The sequence below is a fragment of the Arvicanthis niloticus genome, chromosome 11, assembly GCF_011762505.2.
Source record: "Arvicanthis niloticus isolate mArvNil1 chromosome 11, mArvNil1.pat.X, whole genome shotgun sequence".
In the NCBI taxonomy this organism is placed as follows: Eukaryota; Metazoa; Chordata; class Mammalia; order Rodentia; family Muridae; genus Arvicanthis; species Arvicanthis niloticus.
Genome location: NC_047668.1, coordinates 59,085,750 through 59,108,644, shown reverse-complemented (window position 1 = coordinate 59,108,644; position 22,895 = coordinate 59,085,750). Strand labels below are relative to the sequence as shown.

General features: G+C 48.3%; 1 protein-coding gene across 8 annotated transcripts in view; it reads left to right on the top strand.

Annotated features, from left to right (window-relative positions):
- The first annotated feature begins 13,720 nt into the window (after positions 1-13,720).
- Togaram2 (TOG array regulator of axonemal microtubules 2) overlaps positions 13,721-22,895 on the top strand; it is a 57,651-nt gene continuing 48,476 nt past the window's right edge. For 4 of the 8 annotated variants that reach the window (XM_076942254.1, XM_076942252.1, XM_076942253.1 and 1 more), the window contains exon 1: positions 13,721-14,000. In XM_076942254.1, the coding sequence (XP_076798369.1) occupies positions 13,724-14,000 (277 nt within the window). In that variant the 5' untranslated portion in view covers positions 13,721-13,723. Of the gene's footprint in view, positions 14,112-14,552; positions 14,801-22,895 lie in introns of those variants that run through there. The other 4 variants (XM_076942257.1, XM_076942256.1, XM_076942258.1 and 1 more) reach the window with 3 other exon arrangements.

Below are 22,895 nucleotides of genomic sequence, written 5' to 3'. Positions count from 1 at the left end.
CATGGATGTACCATTACTCCTGAGCCACTGCTAGATTCATTGGTGAGTGATAAGAACGAAGAAGCACAGGAAGAAGCACAAGACATTCCAGAAAGAAAACCAAAAAACGACATCAAGAAAGAAGTCACTGGTTCTGCTGATTTCTTCAGATTTGAATCTATAACATCTTAGCTGTAGGTTCTTTGAACTGTGATTGACAGGTCTCTGACTGAACCCACCCAGGCAATGATTTTTTACGTTTCCTTTTAAGTGGCCATTTGTTGGTCTCCCCTTTGAAGGCATCTGAGGTATACACTTTAGCTTTTTAATCTAGTATAGTGTCTTGACTCTGGTACCTCAGTAGTACTGCTTGTGCTGACAAAACTTGACACCAACTCAGAGCCACAATGGAATGAAGCCACAGAGGTGTTCATTCCTTCAGACAGGAAGCTGGCCACATAGGGATGTGAGCAGTCTATCTGGTGTAAGGTTACTGGGTCAGAGCAGACTACTCAGTAGCTTTTTTTGTTGTTTTTTAGTTTTTTCGAGACGGTTTCTCTGTGTAGTCCTGCCTGTCCTGGAACTCACTCTGTAGACCAGGCTGGCCTCGAACTCAGAAATCCACCTGCCTCTGCCCCCCAAGTGCTGGGATTAAAGGCATGCGCCACCACTGCCCGGCTTACTCAGTAGCTTTTTATAATTGGGTAATTTTTTCTTTTTAAAAATTGCTTCAGACAACAGCATTTCTAATTTGCCCACGTAAAATGAAGTTTGCTTGAATGTTGCTAGGAGGTACAGATGTCAAATGAAAAGTACACAAGTGGGTACATGCCTGTTTTTTTTTTCTTTTTTTAGATTTATTTATTTTATGTGAGTATATGTGCTGTTCTCAGACACACCAGAATACGGTGTCAGATCTCATTACAGATGGTTGTAAGCCATCATGTGGTTGCTGGGAAATGAACTTAGGACCTCAGGAAGTCAGTGCTCTTAACCTCTGAGCCATCTCTCTAACTCCATGCCTGCTGTAATCACAGCACTGGCCTGGCCAGGCTGAGGCTTGGGCAATAGCACTAAAGCCTTGTCTCCAAACCCACAGTTGGCCTGATTGTTGAAGATTATCATGGCTTAAAGTGGAAGAATGCCTGATCTTTACAGGTGTGAACACTTAACTGTCCTTAGGAAGAAACAGCACAAGTGTTTGTCATTGGCCTGTCCTATAACACTTGTCTGTTTCCTAGTTCCTCTTCCTGGATCTGGGCCTGGTGGTGAGTGGAGGAAGGTTGTGGACTGTCACAGGCAGTCATGGCAATGAGGCCTGACTCTTGTAGCTTTCTTAGCCAGCCTGGTGGTCAAAAGTGCTTGACCAAAGCTTGCCGTCTGTCTTCATGGCTAGATCAGGGGGATTGTCACAGTTGAGTTACACAATGTTCACTAAGAGAAAAGGCCTAAAAGTGTGATGTTGCAGTAGAGATAGACAGGAAGGTTTTCAAGGCTGCTGGTGGGGAAAGCTGTAGTCTTTTCTCAATGGTGGGTTTTGAGGTCTTGGCTTCATTAAGGGCAGTGCTCAGTCCTCTTCCTCCACCCCAACTTTTCTCCTTTTCTAAAGGACAGTGACTTAGGATTTGCCTATGTTGGGTCTCCTTGGGTATCATTTAAAGCTGTTGGTTAGATTGTGAGTCTGGCTAGTTTGTTGTGACTGTGGGTTTCCCAACAGTCTATGTAGTTGCATCTAATGAACAGATTCAGCTGACTTTGATCTTGGTAATTATTCCCAGTCAGGCAGAGCCTTTTCCCCCTGTGGTCAATACACATGATTAAGATGAACGTTCTAACCATTTTTAGGTATAAAATTCTGTGTGTTGGGCAGTCACATTGTACAACTGGCAGCCTGTTTAATTGGTGACTTGTGATAGATTTGGGTATAAGAAAGGTGAGTCAGCAGACTTCAGTTCATCGTGAGAGAAGCTTAAACCAAGGGGCAGAAAGAAGCTGGAGTGCCAATTCTCAGTACACAGTACAGTGAACTACAAAAACTACTGTTCTAAGCATCAACAAATGCTGGACTGGGTGTGGGATTCCAAACTGGTGCAGCCACTATGGACATCCGTGTAGAAAATTCTCAAAAAGCTAGGAATAAATCTACAATATGACCCAGCTCTACCCAAAGGTCTTACTCCACAGTCCTACCCAGCCATGACACCAATGGCCTTCATTAAAGACCAGGTCTTAGTCCACAGTCCTACCCAGCCATGACACCAGTGGCCATCATCAATGACCAGAATGGCACAATAGCCCTAAGGCTGCATCAAGGTGTGTTTGCAGTAGTGGCAAGCACACCTTGGTGGTAACCAACAGTTCTCTAATTGGGCTTAAGAATTCATAAAGAGGGAAACTGCCCGGTACTGGAAACCTAGGTAACTATTCAATGCTGGTGACGCCATGGGTATTAGAGAACTTACATTCACTAATTTACTAATTCATAAACATTAATCCTTACAGACAGATTCATCTAGTTTTCATCCCTCATCAAGAAACTTTCTCTTAGCAACAGATGGAGACCACTACAGAAAACAATCAAAACACAGAGTTGTGGGCCCAAGTCCCAGTGGATACACCTACAAAACCCTGCTGTACCTCAGACACAGGGAACATTGCAGACGAGGGCTCAGAGAGATTGTACCAGCCAGAGGATCTGAGTTTTCTGTGAGCTGTGCCTCCTAGTAAAGTCAGAGGCTCCATCCATAAAGTCTCTCTCACCAGCATGACTGACTACAAGTGAATGAGGATGGGATCAGGAGACATGCCAAAGTGGGCAGAAAAACAGCACAACCGTGCACACCCGAGGAAGCAGCCGGGAGTGGGGGAGGTATCTTCTCCCAGGGAGGAGCACACCGATCTGATGTCCAGCACAGTCGGCCCTGAAAATATACAAGTAACATTATGTAGACCAGACGGTATATGTAGATATACCTATGTGTGTACACGTGCACACACACACACACACACACACTACACACGTGCGCAAGAACAGTGAGAAAAGAGAGCAGGGTGGGTTTGAAGGGAGAAATGTAGTTAAATTATAATCTTAAAAATGTAAAATGGAGCCGGGCAGTGGTGGCGCACGCCTTTAATCCCGGCACTTGGGAGGCAGAGGCAGGCGGATTTCTGAGTTTGAGGCCAGCCTGGTCTGCAGAGTGAGTTCCAGGACAGCCAAGGCTACACAGAGAAACCGTGTCTCAAAGAAAAAAAAAAAGTAAAATGAAAAAAACCTATATTGTTCTAAAAGTATGACATTTTTGAAGAGATTTTGGAAAATACCAAAATTTGTAAAGGAAGACAAAGCTATAACAGCAGAAACCATTATATTTTGGTAGATCTTATTATTTTCTCCCTTTGTGTGAGCATACATGTGTGTGAGCGCATGTGTGTACACTCATGTGCACTTACATCTCATGTCATGTGTAGTCAGAGGACAACTTGTGGGCAGATCCAGGAGATCAAACTCAGCTGAAGGTTTGGCGGCAAGTGCCTTTACCCACTGAGGCGTCAGGCCAGCCTAGCATTAAAAGTGACTTAAACTAGGCAAGTGCTGTGGAATGCATGTCATTAAAGCAGTGGTTCTCAACCTCTGGGTCACCACCCTTTGGGGGTTGTCAAGGACCCTTTCATAGGGGTTGGCCATTGGAAAAAACAGATATCTCCATTATAATTCCCAACAGTAGCAAAATTACAGCTATAAAGTCTCAACAAAAATAGTTTTAGGCTTAGGGGCCACTACAACATGAGGAATTGTGTTAAAACATTAAGGCTGAGAGCCACTCACCTAAAGAGAAGATGAAGGCCATGGCTTAAGCCAGAGCCCTGCTACCCACCACCCTAATCCTCTGCCAACTGCATGCAGAGGCAACAGCAGTTCTTTTTGACCTTGGTCCCTCTTCAGCTTTCTCTGTGGATCTGCATGCAGACAGATGTGCTGGTGAGATGCAATTGGTTTCTTTCTCCACACAGATGGTATCGTACTAACTTTGTGGTCTAACTTTTTTAGACAATGTACTTTGGAGGGCTAACCAACTTATGAAAAAAAACTACTTCATTGTATTCAACTGTGTCGAGATCAGTTCAGGGTGTGGGACTGTCTGAGAATGCTTGGCTCAGGGAGTGGTACCCTTAGAGGTGTGGCCTTCTTGGAAGAAGTGTGTCACTGTGGGCTTGGGCTTTGAGACCCTGTTCTTAGCTGCCTGGAAGCCAGTCTTCTCCTATTGACCTTCTGATGAGGATGTAGAACTCTCAGCTCCTCTTGCACCATGCCTGCCATGCTCCTGCCTTGATGATAATGGACTGGACCTCTGAACCTGTAATGAAATGCTGTCCTTATAAGAGTGGCATTGGTCATGGTGTCTGTTCACAGCAGTCAAACCCTAACTAAGACACTGTCCCACCCTGGAGTTTCAGACTGTTGGAACATTTCCTGATCAATGATATATAGACTGTTTTTAGTGTCCTGATAAAATAAGGACGTTTCCTGGGCGCTCCTGTTTCTGTGTAGGTGTTGTGCCAACATCTTTCTAGGATGCTGAATTGGATACTTGACTTCAGAAAAGGTGGCTTGTTTTGGTGGGTATGTGGCCCATCAAGGCACAGAACGATTGGCAGCAGGAACGAGGCAGCTGGTCCTACTGTGTTCACCATCAGGAAGCAGGAAAAGATGAATGCAAGTGCTCATTCACTTCCTGTATCTTCTCCTGTTTATTGGGTTTGTGGCTCTAGCTCATGGGATGGTGCTATCCAAGGAGGGGTATTCCTCTTCAGTTAAATCTCCTTGGAAACATCCTCACAGGCATGCCCAGAGTGTCTCCCAGGTGACTCTCAGTGCAGCAGACTTGATAAAGATGATAACATTTGCAGACAGGTAGGATTCTGGGTCCAAGCTATGGAAGTTGAGATTTCCATAGATCTGTGTTGCCTCTCATGTGGCTTTAACAGATTTCAGGTGAAGTTTCACTGGCAAACCCTCCTGACCTAAGTTAAACATAAATCCTATGGAATTTTGATTTGCTCTTTGACCAGACAATAGGTTTATGAGAATTGATTTCTTAGAATATTATAACCAAATACATTTCTTTTTGCTTAGAAAAAATATTATTTCTAATCATTTATTTATTTTTTGTGCATTGTTGTGTCTGCATTGTTGTTTTGTCTTTATGTATATCTGTGTGAGGGAGTCAGATCTGGAACTGGAGGTACAGACAGCTGTCTGGAAGAGCGGCCAATGGTCTTAACCACTGAGCCATCTCTCCAGCCCTTTCTTTTTTTTCTTTTCTCTCCTTCCTTCCTTCCTCCCTTTCTCTCTCTCTTTCTCTCTCTCTCTCTCTCTCTCTCTCTCTTTCTTTCTTTCTTTCTTTCTTTCTTTCTTTTTTGGTTTTTCGAGACAGGTTTCTCTGTGTAAGCCTGTTGTCCTGGAACTCATTCTGTAGACCAGGCTGGCCTCAAACTCAGAAATCTGCCTGCCTCTGCCTCCCAAGTGCTGGGATTAAAGGCATGTGCCACCACTGCTCGGCCAGCCCTTTCTTTTTTCTTTTTATCTTTTTAACTTTAGAAAAATCATGCCTGTTGCTACCACCTCCGTAGGCTTGGGTAATTATCTTGGAACAGATGACCAGAGCCTGCCAGCTTTTACCTCATGAATGAATGATGTTCACAGGGAAGGCAGGACAAATAGTTGCTTGACAGATGCGTTCTAAAAACGTGTGACTAAAACGCGCAACTAAACTTAAAATTGAGGCCTTCGACTCTGTTAACTGAGAGATTTCAGCTTGCAAGAAACCTAACGAGTGAGGCAGAGAGTATGGCTGTTCTCAGGACCCAGGGTTCCTTTTTCCAGTGGACATCTTGACTGTGGATTTTGCAGTATATTCTTGTGTGATACTCAAGTTTCGTGAACCTGGTGGAATTGCTTTGATGCCTAGAAAGCCAAGGAAGGCCAACGGAAGTTTGTTCTCTAGGCTTGTCTGGTTGCCCGGGTTTCTTTTTGGGGTCCAAGTGTAAGCCATCAAAATCTAAGTGAGCCACAAGGTGTCAGTCTTGCTCCGGGCAACTCTCTTATCAACGCGCCATCACCGGCAGGAAGCCGGGGCTCCCTGAGAATGCTCCCCTGGTGAACCTGTACAGTCTTCAGGAATCTCAGAGGTGCTTCCAGCTTTCTTTTCTGGAATGCATCCCAATTTGGAGTACACAGGGTCTTCTGGTTGCAGTTTCCAATTTCCTCCAGCTTCTCTGAAGTGGGGAGCAATCCTCCCTCCCCCTTAATCTGATATTCTCATGTCCTAGGCCTGGACACATGCCAGTGGTCTAGCCTGAGCAAACACCCAGATTGGCAGAAGCAGCATGGGCGACTTGTAGTGTGTAACAATTAAGCACCGGAGACTGCATGTTCCCCTCATTTCCGTTAAAGAAAGAAAGAGAGAAAGAAGGAAGAAAGAAAGAAAGAAAGAAAGAAAGAAAAGAAGGAAGGAGAAAAAGAAAATAAAGGTATGCATTAAAGTAAAGCTTGGTAGCTCTTTCCTCAAACTGTCCTCTGCTGGCTCCAGCACAGTTGGCCCTGACATGACCTGGCATGCCTTTTCCTGTGAAGGAGTTGAGCATTTTGAAAGCTCTAGGGTGTCCCGGTCAGGCCTACCTCTCTGTGGCCTTGGGCAAGCTGTCCACCTTCGATGAGTGCCAATTTTTCCATCTACAAATGGAAGACTGGGTGGAGCACCTCAGACAGAGGCTCTGGAGGGGAGCTAGAGCAGTTTATTACGTGTCTGGAAACCAGCACTACACAGGGCCCAGGCTAGACCAAGTCGACAGAGCCACGAGGTCCACAACCGATTCTCCTTCCTGTCCCAAGGACATTTGAATTTATTTAGAAAAGATTTATTTTTATTATTTTTACATTGTGTGTCTCTGTGCATGTGAGTACAGGCACCCAGTGAGATCAGATGTGTCAGATCCCCTGGAGCTGGAGTTCAGACGGGTGTGAGCTGCCTACCGTGGGTGCTGGAACCTAATTCAGATCCTCTGCAAGAGCAAGATGACCCGCTGGGCCATCTTTTTGGCACCACCCCAAACCCTGTACATCTTAAAGGTTTGTTTACTTAATTTTGTGTGCAGGTTATTATTATTAATATTATTGGCTATTGGTTGTTTTTTGAGACAGGGTCTCTGTTGCCCAGGTTACCCTGTGCCCAAGGAATCCTCTTGTCTCAGCCTTTCAGGTACTTGTTCTACAGATGTACGCAGCCATGTCTAAATTTCTAATTCTAATATTATTTCCACCCCCATCCTCTGGGCTTCTCCTTAAATAACCAAATACAATAAAGGCTACACTTGTCTGTTGTTGACATTTGTTTGCTTGTAACACAGTCCCCTCAGGATGGGTAAGTTATAAAGATAGAAGGTTTATTTTGTGTTCATGCCTCAGGGTTCGTTTCCTGGGCTGCTGTGTCTATCTCTCTGCCTGCCTAGCCGTGGCTCCGAGAAAAGATGCTCCTTGTATTCAACTGGCAACTGACAGGTTCCAAAAATTGATCTATATCCATGGTTACTGTCACCCAGGAGAACAGTGAGAAACAAGAGTCTTTTCTTCCCATTCACATCAAATACAGCCATTGCTTAAAACTATTGGGCTGCTTTCCCTCTGGCCAGCCCTGGCTTGTCCTCTCCTGGAAGATGTGTGTGTGTGTGTGTGTGTGTGTGTGTGTGTGTGTGTGTGTGTGTATTTGCCATCCCCACTCACACTGTCTCTTTCCTAGGGAGTCTGTGCTGAGGGCCTGATTCACTGGGGACCAGCAGCTTGGAAAGGAAGCCAGGCAGCATCTCCAGGAACCTGAGAGCTCCAAAGTATTTGTCAGTCACTCTGGGGAGGGACTTGAAACCACTCCAACAGACTTGGGTTGGGGGTTGTTTATAGTTTAAAAAACTGGATTGGTAGGGGGACATCTTTGCCAAGCTTCTCTGTGATGGCCTCCTTCCCTGGCTTTTGGTGTGGCTTAAGGGGAGTGATGAGATAGTTTCTGGATCTGAGAGAGAGAGAGAGAGAGAGGAGAGGAGAGAGAGAGAGAGAGAGAGAGAAGAGAAGAGAAGAGAAGAAGAGAGAGGAGGAGGAGGAGGAGGAGGAGGAGGAGGGGGAGGAGGAGGAGGTAGGTGGTGGAGGAGGGAGAGGAAAAGGGAGAGAAAGGGAGAGAGAGGGAGAGGGAGGGAGAGGGAAGGAGATTAGGTAAATGTGGACATTTTCCTTGGGCTCTGAATTTTCTTGTACACCATTTGTATATGAACAGAATAATCCATTTATTTTTGCTTGTGCTGGAGCTCTGGCCAGTTACCTTGAAAACTTTGAAATGCATGAGAGCTGCGATTTACAGGAGCTCTTTAAGCCCTTGCTCTTCAGAAACCTTTCATGCACAGACTGGGCTCCATATAATTGTGTGGATTTGGAAGTTGCTTTATACTCCAACCCTGCTGGAGCCCAGCTGCTCCCAGTTCCCAGAGCATACTCCAGGCTCTGAGGGAAGAAATAAGCAGAACAGTACCAACTGCCATGTTGTCTATGTCTCCTTCTCTGCAGAACCTTCCATGTCTGCATTCACATATGTTACACAAAACTCAGCTGGAGAGTAGGGGGACTGGAGTGTCTCACTGGTCCTGGGCAGGCCTGACCAAGGACACGATTCAGGACACACTGGAAGGAAGCATGACTTACCTGGAGTTCAGGGGACCATGCCTGCCGCCTCCTCCACACTCCAGAATTTCCCATCTGCAAAGGCTCTTGACAGGGTTGGTAGACAGGTGAGGGCTGATGTGGGAAGAGCCCAGGTCTATAGTGAATATTCTAGAAGGCGAGCTGGCTTCTTGAGCATCTCTAAGGGTCAGGGGACTGTATCTTTCCTTTGAGTGGGAATGGTAGAGCTGTGTGTTAAGGAGTTGACCTTCCTCCACGCCAAGCTCCTGCAGCCTGCTTCCACTGTGGCTTGTTCCTCTGTCGGTACCGTGCTATGTTACAGTATATGTGATCTTCCAACTGTGACGGGGTTGTGTTATTTACTGGAAAACCCCATTTTGGGTTGGGGTGTGGCTCAGCCTCAGCACATGGCTTTAATCCAGGAGCTCTCTGCTCAAATTCTGTAAAATGGATGAAATAAAATCAACCGTATTTCAAGAGGTGCAGAAGCAACCAGTTGATAGGAAGTGAACACAGATCATTAAGAGAACGAGAAGTCAGGAGGACAGGCAGAGAGATGCTCAGGAAGGGGAAGGGAGGAGTTTGAAGGAGTTTTTTTGTTTGTTTGTTTGTTTTTGCTTTTATTTTTTTGAGATGGCAGGGGAGAAGGGATTCATTCTGGGATATTGTTGGAATAGGAGGTCAGCTGGGTGCTTTCTCTCCCTCTCTGAGCTAGCAGCCTTTCACCCCAGCATCTTCATCGGTAAAATCTAACAATCTAACATGGCTCAATGGTGCTATGTCCTCTGTGCTCCCATTCTCTGTCTTCACTCCTTGTGAGATGTGTTCTGGAGGCCCCTCCTTGGGCCTTGTCCTGGCTAGTTTTATGTCACCTCGACATAAACTAGGAGCATTAGAGAGGAGGGAACCTCAAATGAGAAAATGCCACCATAAGATTGGGCTTCAGGCGAGCCTGTATGGCATTTTCTTAGTGATTGATGGCAGGGCCCATTGTGGAGCCACCCCTGGGCTGGTGGTCCTGGGTTTTATAAGAAAGGAGGAGCCATGAGGAGCAAGCCAGTAAGCAACACCCCTCCATGGTCTCTGTGTCAGTGCCTGCCTCCAGATTCCTGCCCTGTCTGGTTCCTGTCCTGCTGTTTTCCAGTGATGAACTGCAGTAAACCAAACAAACCCTTTCCTCTCCAGCTTGGTTTTTGGTCATGGTGCTTCATCACAGCAATAGAAACCCTTAAGTCAGGCCTGCACAGTTTCTGATGGGAAAGCCATTATTTTTCATAACATGGTTCTTTATAGATGACAGCCTTTCCTCTCTAGTTGCTTTCAGAATTCTCCTTTTCTTTGTCTCTAATTCTCTGAGCCTTGGTTATGGCATGCCCTTTGGCTGGCTGTGGCTGGCTGACCTTTCCTGGCGTGCTGAGGAGAATTGGATCTTAACTAGGCATGGCATTTCCCTTTGTACCTGCCTCCAGGCTCTAGTCCAGGCTGGTTAAGTCCGACTAACTTGCTGGTCTTCTTACTAGGGAAGTAGCTCTCTTCTGTGCTGGGCAAAGCTCACTGACGTCCACACTGACCATGTGATCTGGGTTCATTTGGGTCAGATTAGGTTATCTGAGCTGTGAGCCGGATGTACCAGGCTTTCCAGGTCGGGCCCCACATCCTTCCCTCCACAGCACCAGAGGCCCTCACACAGACATAACCAGTTCTAAAAGAAGATGGACGTCAGGCTGGAGAGATGGCTCAGTGGTTAAGAGCATTGACTGCTGTTCCAGAGGTCCTGAGTTCAATTCCCAGCAACCACGTGGTGGCTCACAACCATCTGTAATGGGATCTGGTGCCCTCCTCTGACCTGTTGGCTTACTTGTAGGTGGGATGCTGCATACATAATAAATAAATCTTAAAAAAAATAAAAGGACTTCACCAGTCATTCTTGATCCTGTGTCTCAGAGTGACTTCCTCTCTGGACTTCCACCTCCAATGCTTAACTTTTGTTCAACTTGTGTTTATGTATCCATTGCTTATGTGTTCACACTAGTGTCTTCTCCTTCATTTCTTGCTCACATCCACAATTTCCTGATGAACAAAACCCTCCTGTCTTCTCCTTTCCTATCTCATCACATCTGTTTAGTCTATCATATCTGTCTGTCTGTCTACCTCACCCTGTCCATCTATCTATTCCATTCTATCCTATTCTATTCCACTGATTCTATCCCATCCCATGATCCCATATTATCCCATCATCCCCCTCTGTGTGTGGTTGAGGAAGCATCCTTCCTCAAACCCTTTGCTGTGGCCATGGGTCCCTTCTGACCGTGTTTGGAGGGTGGGGAGAAAGGAGAACAGGTACATCTGGCTCACCCCATGGAGGCAAGCAATTGGCTTCATAGGCCAGGCTTTGGGGGTGGGAGTTCTGGTGAGGGTGCAAGAGTGAGATTTGGGGGATCCTGAGCAGCAAGGTCAGTTTGGAGGTGGTGCCTCTTTCCTCTGTGTGTCTCTGCCTGAGAAGTGGCATGTGGAGGTGAAGAAGGTCAGTCGCCCTCTTCGGCTGTTGGAGGTCACCCAAGGTATGGGGTTCTCAGATATGAATGGCAGGTTGGAAGCCTAGGGAAGGCATAGGCTCAGCAGAAACCACAGAGTAAAATCAGTGACAGAGTTAGGAGTAGAATCTCTCATGTCCCCTTGTCTGGCACTTGTGGATTCTTCATCTGAGCTCAGTGGCTCCTGATATGGTATCATTGGAGACAAAGGCATGAGGAGACCGAACCCAAGTGTTCTATTCGTCTGTTCCATGTGCCTCATGTCAACTGCAGCCATGGCTGGGGCCATCCTAGTTTGTCATGGGAAAGGCACGAGGATCAGAGCTCCACAGTCCACAATGCTCAAAGCCCCGGCTCTGCAGGCTGGAAACAAGGACTGGTCTTGGGGACCCTGGCATGTCTCAGAGAAAAGGGAGTCCTTAGGGACTTACTGTCCCCTCTCCCACCTGAGTCAGATCCCTCTCTAGTCCTGTGAGAACCTGGCTAGCGAGTGCTATGAGACATGACAGCTCCCAGGAGTTAGAGCATAGCAGGTGTCTGGCCGTCTGTACTGAGAGCTGTGGATGGAGGGAACTCCGGAGGGGACGCTCTTTGTATGAGGTGGGTAGGAAGGGTCTTCGGGTGGAGGGAATAGGAAAAACAAGAGGGGGCTGGACAGTGGTACCCCGGGGCTTGCTGGGCAGAGCAGAGTTTTTAGGCTGAGCCTGGCCGTGTGATTAAAAGGTTGCCCTACGCTGTACCCCAGGTGGTGTGCTTGCCCTGTCGTAGGGCATGCACTCGGGATTCCTACATCTTTCTGTTGCTAGACATGGACATTCAACTACTTCACAGATTGGTAAAGGCCAAAGAGGACCCTCAGTGACATGTTTGTTGAAGTATTAGACCTTAACAGTGGTTCTCAACCTGTGGGTCGAGACCCCTTTGGGTGGCTCAAAGGACCCTTCACAGAAGTCAGCTAAGGCCATCAGAAAACACAGTTGTTTACATTATGATTCCTAACAGGAGCAAAATTACAGTTATGAAGTATCAATGAAAATAATTTTATTATTGTGGTCATCACAACATGAAGAACTGCTTTAAAGGGTTACAGCAGCTTTAGGAAGGTTGAGAACTACTGGATTAGGGTCAGAACTGAATTGTCTTCCACTGATTAAAGTTGCCAGCGTGGGAAGTGACAGTCTTTGTGTCAGTGAGCTTGTGAATCTACGTCTTTTAAGCTGTTCGTTTAATTTATTTCAAGTGTTTGTACAGAACTTTCTGTGAGGCTGGCATGATGGTACACACCTTTAATCTTGGCATTCAGAAGGAAGGAGCAGATGCGTTTCTCTGTGGGTTCAAGGCCAGCTAGGTCTTCACAGAGAGTCAGCCAGGGCTACATAGAGAGACCCTTCCTTGTGGGGGGTGGGGGTGGGAGAAAAGAAAGAAAAAAGAAAAGAAGAGAGGGAAGGAGCTACTGTGGAGGTGAACAGGGTTTCCTTTTGTAGCCCTGGCTGTCCTGGAACAGGCTGGCCTCCAGCTCAAAGATTCACCTGCCTCTGCCTGCTGAGTGCTGGGATTAAAGGCGTGTGACGCCACCACGCTACGAGTTTTCCATTCTCACTGGCAGGCCACTATTGGCCTCTCTTGCTCTTGGAGCTTGCTCCTTAGAGAGGCTTCAGAGTGGCCCCCATGGACCACAGAGAGGAAATCGTTGCATTGGATGCAAGCTATTCCGCAGCTAGGCTTCCTGGAAGCGAGGCAGCCTGTTCCAGATTCCTCTGCTCTGTATTCTTGTGTCTATTGAGTTGACTCCTCTCTGAGAAGTTGGAGGGGTCGCCTAAAAAATCCTTAAGTGTTTGGGCAAAGTGGTTCTTTGAAAAGCTGTATGACATCAGTGAAACCTCTGCTCTTCCCCTGTATGCCTTGGAGGGTGGGCTGCAGCGGATCAAGAGAGGGCAGGGCAAGGGACAGGAGCAGTTGCTGTCTGAGGGGATGATACACCCATGCAGGGAGGGGCTCCTTGAGGAAGCACACACAGAATGATGGACTTCCAATTTCCCAAGTGTTGTGCAGGGGAATGTGGCTGGGGAGGACACCTTGGCTTTCACCTACATAAATATTTCTGGAGAGAGATAAACAGAGGGCCTACTTTGTTCTAGACAAACCCTGTGCTTCTTCCTGGCAGCTACTTAAGCCTGATTATCAACTCCCGGAGTACCATTTTGTAGATGAGGGAGACTGAGGCTGAGCAGGGTTAAGCCCTGGTCAGAGAGCTGGTCAGCAACAGCAAAATCAGGGTCAGACCTGGCTCTGCTTGGTGCCTGCCCCTACCTGGCCTTTTGCCTATGGAGACGAGCTGGTGAGTAGAGGCCCATGGGGCCCAGACGCCGTGTGCATAGGCTCACCTGCCTATGGCTCCTGCCTTAGACGGCTATACAGTTCTTGATGCAGCCACGACCTAGTGGATCCCAGCTGGCTCTAGTATGCTTGCGTGTGTCATCCCTCCCTCATGCCTCATGGTCCTAGAGGACAGGCTGGCCTCTGGGACACGCCCAGCACCTGGGGGAGCCACAGGGGAAATGAGGCTGAGGGGAAAAGTCTTAGCTCGCTCTCTCTCCCACACAGGGACTTGGGCTCCTTCAGAGAGCGGTTGCCATGCAGCCGTGTTTATTCAAGAGGAGCCTGGCAGAGAGCAGGAGTGAGCCAGCGGCGGCTGTGGGCTTTCTTGTACCTGCTTGGACGGAAGGCTGTCCGTGGCCCAGGCCTCCTAAGCCAAGGCAGGCCAGGTGGGTGATGCCCCACCCTTGCCTTCCTACCTGCAGAGACAGCACTGTCTCCAGAGAGACTACGGACCCTGGATTCCTCCACTGACAGGGGATTGGCCTCTGGACAGAGAGGTGAGAGAGACTAGCATTCGTCTGCTGAGCTGTTCGGATGGGAGGGCCAAGCCTCTGAAATCCTCTGAAGGAGGGACAAGATCCTAACTTGGAACAGGCAAAAAGAGCATAGTGAGGGGAGAGGGAAGTTGTGTGATGGTAGGAGATCCCTGTCCCTTTCTGGGTCTCTCTAAATGAGGCCAGAGTTACTGCTGTCTGGTTGGTATTAGTCAGGGAAGAGGGCCCCACTCTGGGCTGTTCCCTTCCCCAGGGTTGTGACCCTAGGCCGTGGTTGGTTCTGCTCCTTCGGGCTAGATTCCCTGGGGGGTGGTGAGGACAATGGTGCTGGCAGGAGTGGGGACAGTCCTGTGCTTGGGGACCAGAGCACCAGGTTACAGTGAAGGTTTGGAAAGATTCTGCTCTGGATTTGAATTCTAACACCAGACTCACTTGCTGGACATACGGGGCTGGCGTTTGCACTCCTGAGCCTGTTTTCCTTGTATGCAAAGCCTCTCCTGACCCTGGCTTTGAGACTGGAGATAGGGGGACACTTGGTCAGCCCAAGCGCAGAGTGGAACCCTTGTTCTGTGTCACTGTGAAAGTGGAGATCAGAGTGGTTCTTGTCCCACTGATTTTGGTCTCCCAACACTATGGTTCTACCGGCCACCATCCAGAACGAGGCCCACACTGACGGCAGGGGATTTGGAAGGGTGATTTTGTTTATTTTCTGTTTGTCTTTTTTGAGGCAGGGCAGTGGTAACAGGCCGGCCTCAGACTTGCTATGTAACAGAGGATGATCTTAAACTTCTGGTACCCCTGTCTCTGCAGAGTGCTGCGATCATAGGTGTGTGCCAATGTGCCTGCCCTCTGAAGGCCTCAGTCTTCCTGGGATGCATGAGGGGTAAACAGAGCTTCTGTCTGTCTGGGCATCAGTGAGGTAGCCATAAACTGAGATGGTCCCTGGCCTCAGGTGGGGAAGCGACAGGCCCATAGCCAGGACATCTTGATTTAGGCAAGTCCTACATCGTTCCCACAACTGGCTGGAGTTCAGTCCAGGGAGCAGCAGATATGAAGCGGGAAGACTGTGGAGGAGGACCAGGGACGGGAGGATATAACCTGGGCTGTAATGAGACCTGCCTCTGAAGGCAAATGCTCCCATCATTCCCGGAGACCGCCATGGTCAGAAAGTAAGGTTTATGGTTCACAAATGTGTTCTGGAACAACTATAAAGGGAATGCTGCTGAGGCCTCTGCCCACGTGTAGCTAGACATGACAGACCCCAGGCCCATGGGACTCTCTTTGTCCGTATCCCAGTGACCTCCCTACTAGGGCTTATTACTTCCCAGTTTCTTCTTGTTTTAGTACAGAGCCCTACAACCCATGTATGCGTTCCAAGGACCCAGTTCACGCCCGCCTTCCTTCGGGGGCTTTGGTAAACAGTGTCATAGCCGGTCATCTTTTGTGGCCTGGCTTCCTCTACTGAACTCACTGCTGTGGTCATCTGTGGCACTGAATAAACGCAGCAATCATTTATTCTCACGGCCGTGTCATGCGACGAGCCCTCCACAACACATCCTTCTGTTTCCCTGGTGAACATTTGGATGGCTTCCAGATTTGGTGGCTAGCCCGCTCATAGCTGCTGTGAGCATTTATATGCTTCTCCCCTGGACCAGGTGCACAAGATCATCTGTGGGTGCACACCCAGGAGTGGAGCTGCTGGCATGGGATGCGTGCACCTTGAGCTTTGTTAGAGAACGCAGTGAAGGACACAGTCCAAGTGAAGGACCATGTGCAACTTGCTTGCGGCTGGCATGGGTTCTCGTCACTCTCCACTTATGCCAGCATGGGGGACCACTTCTCATCTTAACATACACCAATCTTTGTAGAGCAGTGGCCCCACCATGTTTCTAGCATTTCTCTGGTCACTGGGGGTGGGGGGGGGTTAGGAGCACCAGCTTTTCTTCGTTTCCATTTTCCGTTGCCTGTTGGTCCTGCTTTGCCTCAGTCTCTGCTTTCTGAGCCCCACCCTGTGTACAGGCTGTGGGCGGCTGTCTTCCTCCTGTTCTTCCTGCCGGAGGGCCAGTCTCCAGCCAGTGCTGTTACTTCTGTACCGTTGGTCTTTGAGATGCAGGCCTGGGCTCTGGGGCAGCTGTGTGGAAGCTGCAATTTCCATGTGGCCTGTTTCAAACCCTTTGGTTCTTGGCCCTCTCACCTTCTTCCTCACCCTGGGATGTCCCTTCAATCCAAGGTTAGAACACAATGACTTTCTATGAAAGTGCCTTCTGTGTCCCAGGTAACAGCCGGCCTGTGGCCATGGGTCCCTGTTAGGATGGTTGATAGTCTCTTTTAAAAATTTCACTTATGACTGTTCTCCTGCTGTAGGCTCTGGGGATTAAATTCAGGTTATCCATCTTGTGCTGCAAGAACTCTTACCCTCTGAGCCATCTTGTTAGTGCAGTACTTGCCTTTCTCATGATGGGCCTTTGGGAAAAGGACAGAGCTGTAGCCGGAAGTTCCCTGGCTAGACCTTTCTGAGGAGCTCTGAGGAGAGTCCTAGAATGTGACAGGTAGGCATTCAGATGGATTAGTGGATGCAAGTTGCTCTGACTTCACCTGGACCAGTGTTTCATGCCCTCTCACTCACTCCTGAGCCTCTGGGAACCGGCCCATGCCCGTGGACCACAGCTGGATAATTTGAGCCCCAGAAATGGGCAGAGTACTTGGACAGTCAAACCATGCAAGTTGTGTGTCCTGGTGTCCACTGGAGAGGGACAGGGTCTTGGTGGGAGCTGGAGAAGGAAGACTTCTCCCTTCTCACTGAGGCCTTGCTCTCTGGTGACCACTGCATATCTGCAGGAGTAGATGCCCAGGATAGGCATCGGCTCTCACTAGCCTTGTGTTTGCATGTATGACTGGATACTGTGTCCCCTCTGAAGTTCACACTGAATGACTGGTACCTCTTCCCCATAAATCGGTGCTAGAGGAGGGCCTTCACGGGAGTCATTAAGTTCAAAGGTCATGACAGTGGAGTCCCCATGAGGTGCTGAGTGCCCCACAAGAAGGGACCAGAGAGCTTGTTCTCACTCTGTTCTGTGGGAGCATAGTAAGAAGAGCCCTCAGCAGCTTGGCAAGTCCTCAGCAGGCCCGAGCCATCTAGCACCTCGACCTTGGCATCTCCAGCTGGGAACCATGTGACCTTCTACCTGTTGTTTAAGACTGCAGCCCTGCAGGCTTCGACAGAGCAGCTGGAGCCGACCAGACACACTAGGGAAGGAATAGTTGACCTCCAGCCCCCTCCCAGCTTGACCCTTCATAGCAAGCCCAGCAGCTCCAGGTGCTGTGGTCAATGCCTTGTATGTGTTTGGATTTATCTCTCATTTATATTGTGCATCCACGTAACACATACGACGGGGTCACATCCAGCAGATTTTCAATTTTGTAAATGCAAACAAAAATTAGGAGTCCTGCTGTCATTAGGGCCATAGCTCATCTGTGCAAGTCCTTCTCCTCAGCCTCAAAAGGCCACCATGCAAGTATGACAGTACTGTGTACTGTGAGTGTTGTCCCCTGGATCACAATGCTTTGTGTAGCCTGGACAACCAGGCCCAGCGGTGTGTCTGCACTCAACAGTTTAAATGCAGCTTTCCTTTACGCATAGACTTCTCCATCTCTCTGCTGCTCACTCTCAGTGCTGGGGCTCAATCCCAGTGCCTCACGTACACTGCGCTACCACAGAGCCACTTCCTTAGCTCTTTCCCTGCATTGGCCATGATTCTTCTATCAGAATTCCCTATGTGGGAGGTTGGGGAAGCTGTTCAACTTCTGTGGTCCTAGTCATGGGTGCATGCAGCCCTCTTCCTCCCTCAGCCTAGCTACTCTTCCTTCATCCCCCTGAACACATATGTGAGAGCATACATACACACACACACACACACACACACACACACACACACACACACACTCTGGAGGTTACATTTCTTGGTTTTATGGTGCATAAAGAAGGGGTAGGTAAGGTGCTGTTTGTGGGTGTGGGATGTGTGTGGGTTCCTGGTGGCATGCTCCATCCTGTCTCAGGAGGTCATTGCAAGGTTACCAGCTTCTACAGACTGTGCTCTTTAAAGGCATCTCCTGGAGATTTTTTCAGCAGAGTGGTACCAGGAGATACTCTGCAGGGAACCTCTTCACTTCACTCCTGACCTCAGCCAGGCCTCTGCAGCTTCCTGCCCCAGAGGCTTTCAATGGGTCCAGGAATCCCTTTCAGGAACTGCCGACCCAGCAGGACTCTTACCAAACAGTGCCTGCCCACCATTGACAGAGACGGGAGCTAGACGTGGCATTCCATGATGGTCTTTTGATTTTCAGCTCTAGGGATTATACCCAAGGCCTCAAACATACTGGACAAAATGCTTACCACACAGGACCTATTATTTTCTACTTTTTATTTTGAGACAGTGTCTCACTGAGTTGCCCAGGCTGACCTTAAACTTTCTCTCCTCCTTCCTCAGCTTCCCATCAGGTGTGTGTGTGTGTTTAAATATATACGATTTATAAATTATTATATTTTATATAACATATAAATTATATATAGAATATTTATAATACATATACTATATTTATAATTTTACACATACATGTAAAATATATTTATTTTTATTCTTGGACAATTTCATACATATATACAACGTATAATGCATCCATCCATCCCCGACTACCCAAAATTCCCTAACACACTGCCTTCCCTGCCTCATGTCTTTTTAAGGACCCCGAGTCCACTTTGTGCTACCTGTGGTGGCCAACTCGATCCTGTTCAGGTAGCAGTAGTAGTGCGTCCATGAGTCCAGCGGGCACAGGACACAGTGTTTTATAGCTCTCCTCCCGGTCTTCCAGCTTCTGAATTTGTTCTTCCCCTCTTTGATGTTCCTGAACCCCTGGGGTTTGAGATAGGTGTCTCATTTAGGGATGAGTACTAAGCACCTGTTATATTTTCTGAGTATGCCTCCTTTTTTTTTTTTTTAATTAGATATGTTCTTTATTCACATTTTAAATGTTATCCCCTTTTCCAGTCCCCCCCCCCAAAAAAAAACCCTAACCTGTCCCCACTCTCCTGATCTCCTTTTTGTTTTTAAGATTAATTTAATTATTTGTTTAGGTGTGTGTGTTTCTGTCTGTCTGTCTGTCCATCTGTTTGTCTCTGTGTATGTGGGTGCCTGCAGAGGCTGAAAGAAGGTGTCTGACCCCTTGGAGCTGGAGTTGCAGGCCGCTGTGAGCTGCCAGCTGTGGCTTCTGGGAACTGAACTGAGGTCCTCTGCAAGATCAGCAAGTACTCTTAGTAGCTGAGCCAGCTCTCTAGCCCCTTGGGTTCTCTTGATAACCTTGTGAAATTGATGCTTTTAATTCCAGTTTGCCATGAAACAGAAGTTCATAGAGGTTCACTAATGTGCCTGAGGCCACAGAGTGAGCAGGTGGTCTGGCTGTCGGAGCCTGAGTGAACAGTCTGACATACTGAGCCGAGTTTTACTCTTCTGCTGCAGCTGTGTGGCCTTGACCTGCTCTCCTCGACCTCTCTGAGCCTCAGTCATCTTACCTTTAAAATGAGGGTCAGAACATCCATTTTCTTACCCTATTTCCACGGCAAATGGGGCAAATGGCGTTCTTGGAAGCCTGTTGCACAGGACCTGAAGCACGGTGACACGGGACTGAAGGACATTAATTTCCTTCACGTACGGTTTTCTTGCCCAGACTGTGATGATGATATGCTTCCTTGAATTCATTTCCCTACCTTACTAACACTTACTGAGGTATTACTATACACCAGGCACTGTGTTTGACCCTTTGTATTCCCTTGTGAGTGTGTGCATGTGTGTGAAAGTGTGTGTAGGTGACCAACCCCAGATGTCATTTGGTTTTTTGAGTCAGGGTCTTGTTGGCTGAAGGTCACTGAGTAGGCTAGGCTGGCTGGCCCCAGGGCTCCACAGGCCACTGCTTTCCCAGTACTGGAATTACAAGGCCACATTGTACCTGTCTTTTTTTAAAAAACCAAAACAAATAAAAAACCAAGTTCTGAGGGTTTGAACTAGGATTCTCATGACTGCCCAGAAAGCATTTTAGCAACCTGGCCATCTCCCCAGGACCTTCTTTATACTCCTGCAGGCTGCTAGCTGGCCTGAGCCTCATGTTATCTAACCAGCAAAGCACTTACAGTAGTATCTTATGATGGAGGGGTGACAGTACCAGCAGGTAGTGGAGTGGGGTAGCTGCTGAGATAGTGAAGGGGGTTTTCTCTGAACTTTTTTCTTGTTGGCCTTCAAGTCAGTCTCAGTGGGAACCTGGAGATCTGAGTGGGTGGGAAGGCCTGGGATACCTCTACACAGGGTGTGGTGGGTGTGGGCAGCAGTCTCCCTGGTCAGGGTGGAGGTGACTTGGTACCTGTGTTAATCAGCGTTCCATTGCTGTGACATAATGCTTGAGAAATCTGACTTGAAGGACAGATTTGGTCTTGGCCATGGGTTCTGAGGCTCCAGTCCATGGCTGCTGGCTTTGCAAGTTTCTGGGCCTGGGATGAGGTACATCATGGGAGGTAGGGTGGGGCAAAGCGGCTTGACTCGTGGCAGAGGAGGAAGAAAAGAGACTGTGAGAAAGGAGATGAGGCCCCCATATCTCCCTCAATGATCAACAGCCTAGCCTGCCCCACTCCTTAAAGGTTCCACCCTACCCTCATCTCCAGCTCCCCATCCCTCCCTGACCTTCTCATGCAAATGCCAAGGAATTGTCTGCTCATTGCGTCTGCTTCATGCTCTCCCATCTGTATATCACCCCTGTCCCCAGCTTCACAGCTGGGGACACTCCTCAGTCACTGGCCCTGTTGTTTTTTGACAAGGTCTCTCACTGAAGCTGGGTTGTTCTATTTGTTTGGACCTGTGGTTCTCAACTTGTGGGTCACAATCCCTTTGGGGTCCCTTATCAGATATCCTGTATATCAGATATTTCCACTACAGTTTGCTCCAACAGTAGCAGGATTACAGTTATGAAGTAGCAAGGAAGTAATTGTATGGTGGGGAGGGCACCATAACATGAGGAGCTGCATTAAAGGGTCACAGCATTAGGAAGGGTCCAGAACAGTTGCCAGCCTCAAGCACCTTCTCGTTCTGCCTCCCCAGCTCTGGGATTACAGACGTGTGCTACCACGCCCGGGGGTTTTCATGTGGCTTCTGGGGATTTGAACTGGAGTCCTCCTGCTTTCAAAGCTAGCTTCATACTGAGCCATCTCCTCAGCCAGCCTCTGCTCACTGCAGCTGTATTAATGTCCAGGCGCACTGATCACTAACTAGGGGTCAGACCCTGCATTAAGTGATTATCTCTGTTTATTGAATAGGTACTGAGGCTTGCCAAGAGTTATCTCTTTTGGCAGCAGCAGAAGCTGGGCTTTAGAGGCTGTCAGTAAGGTGCTTCCAGTCATGGCATGCTCAGGGGCCACACATACCTTCGTGTCCTAGTATCTGGGACATAGTGGACTGGCTTGAGCTGACAGCTCAGAGATTAGAGGCATTGGGGACGCCTAAGGACAGCAGGGGTTTCCCTGGAGGTCTATGCCTGGGCTGCCTCATGGAAGTAGAGGTGGGTGAGGGCTTTGAGGTGTATGGCTGCACCTCATTCCCAGGGAGAAAGAACAATCCAGCCTACACCCTGGCTAGACTAGCAGGTAGGTCTCGATCGTGATTTTTATTTTTTTGTGTTTGTATTAGTGTTTCAGTGCAGGGTCTAGAAACTTCCATTCTTAGATTTGGTCAAAACTATTGCTTTCTAAGTATGTCCTTCCAGGGTCCCATTCCAGAATCTGTACCATGGCCACCACTGCCTTCCTAGGCTAGGCCTCCGGTCCCTGTACTCAGACGTTCATTTATCTCTTCATGCCTGGACCAGTTGACATTCTTGTCAGGTCCAGCAAGGTTGGCTTCCCTCAGTTGACTTCTTGGACAACTGTGTGGTCCCTCGAGATGCCTACCTGCCCAGATACTGTGAGTGTCCCTCAGTCCCTCCTGGCACGACAGTGAATGCTTATTCTGACCAGTGTGACAGGGTATAAGTACACGTCCCAGTCAGGGTGGCAGTGAGTGTCCGTGTGCTTCTCCTACTCTTACAGAAAGTGTTGTTCCTCCCGCCTTGGTGACAATGTGTGACAATGTGTGCTCACATAGAAACAATAGTGAGCCCTGGAGGAGGCCAAAGGGACATCTGAGGTAGGTATGGTGACACATACCTGGGATCTCAACACTCCAGAGGCTGAGATAGGAAGATCTTGAGTTCTAGGCTAGCCTGGACTACATACTAAGACCCTCTTAAGTATTTCAGAAAGGAAAAATAAAAGGGAAATATGGAGTGAAACCTAGTTTGAGTTATCCACCCACTCCATGTGCATAACTGTCACCAGTCGGCTCTAAAGGGAGGGAGGGCTCTCTCCACTATAACTTTCAAGATGGTGTGAGTGAGCATCTGTCTCACCCCCCCCCTCCCCAGTTCCTCCTGCCCCGCTGCAGGAACTGTTTGCTGTTCTCTTTAGGACAGTAGCTCCCTGGGGAACAAGGTATGCAGTCCCTGAGCCTTGGTTCCTGTGGCTGTAAGAGGCCCAGGGGCAGTCCCACTTTGTTCTTGGGCTGACACTCTCCTGAGCCAATGCTAGGTTTGTTTCCATTCCACTTGAAACCTGAGTCTCTTCGGTCCCATAGCTTCATTCCTGTAGCATGGGTCACCATGGAACCCCAGTGGCCACAGATTTAAGGGAAGGCACAGACAACAGTTATTTATTTA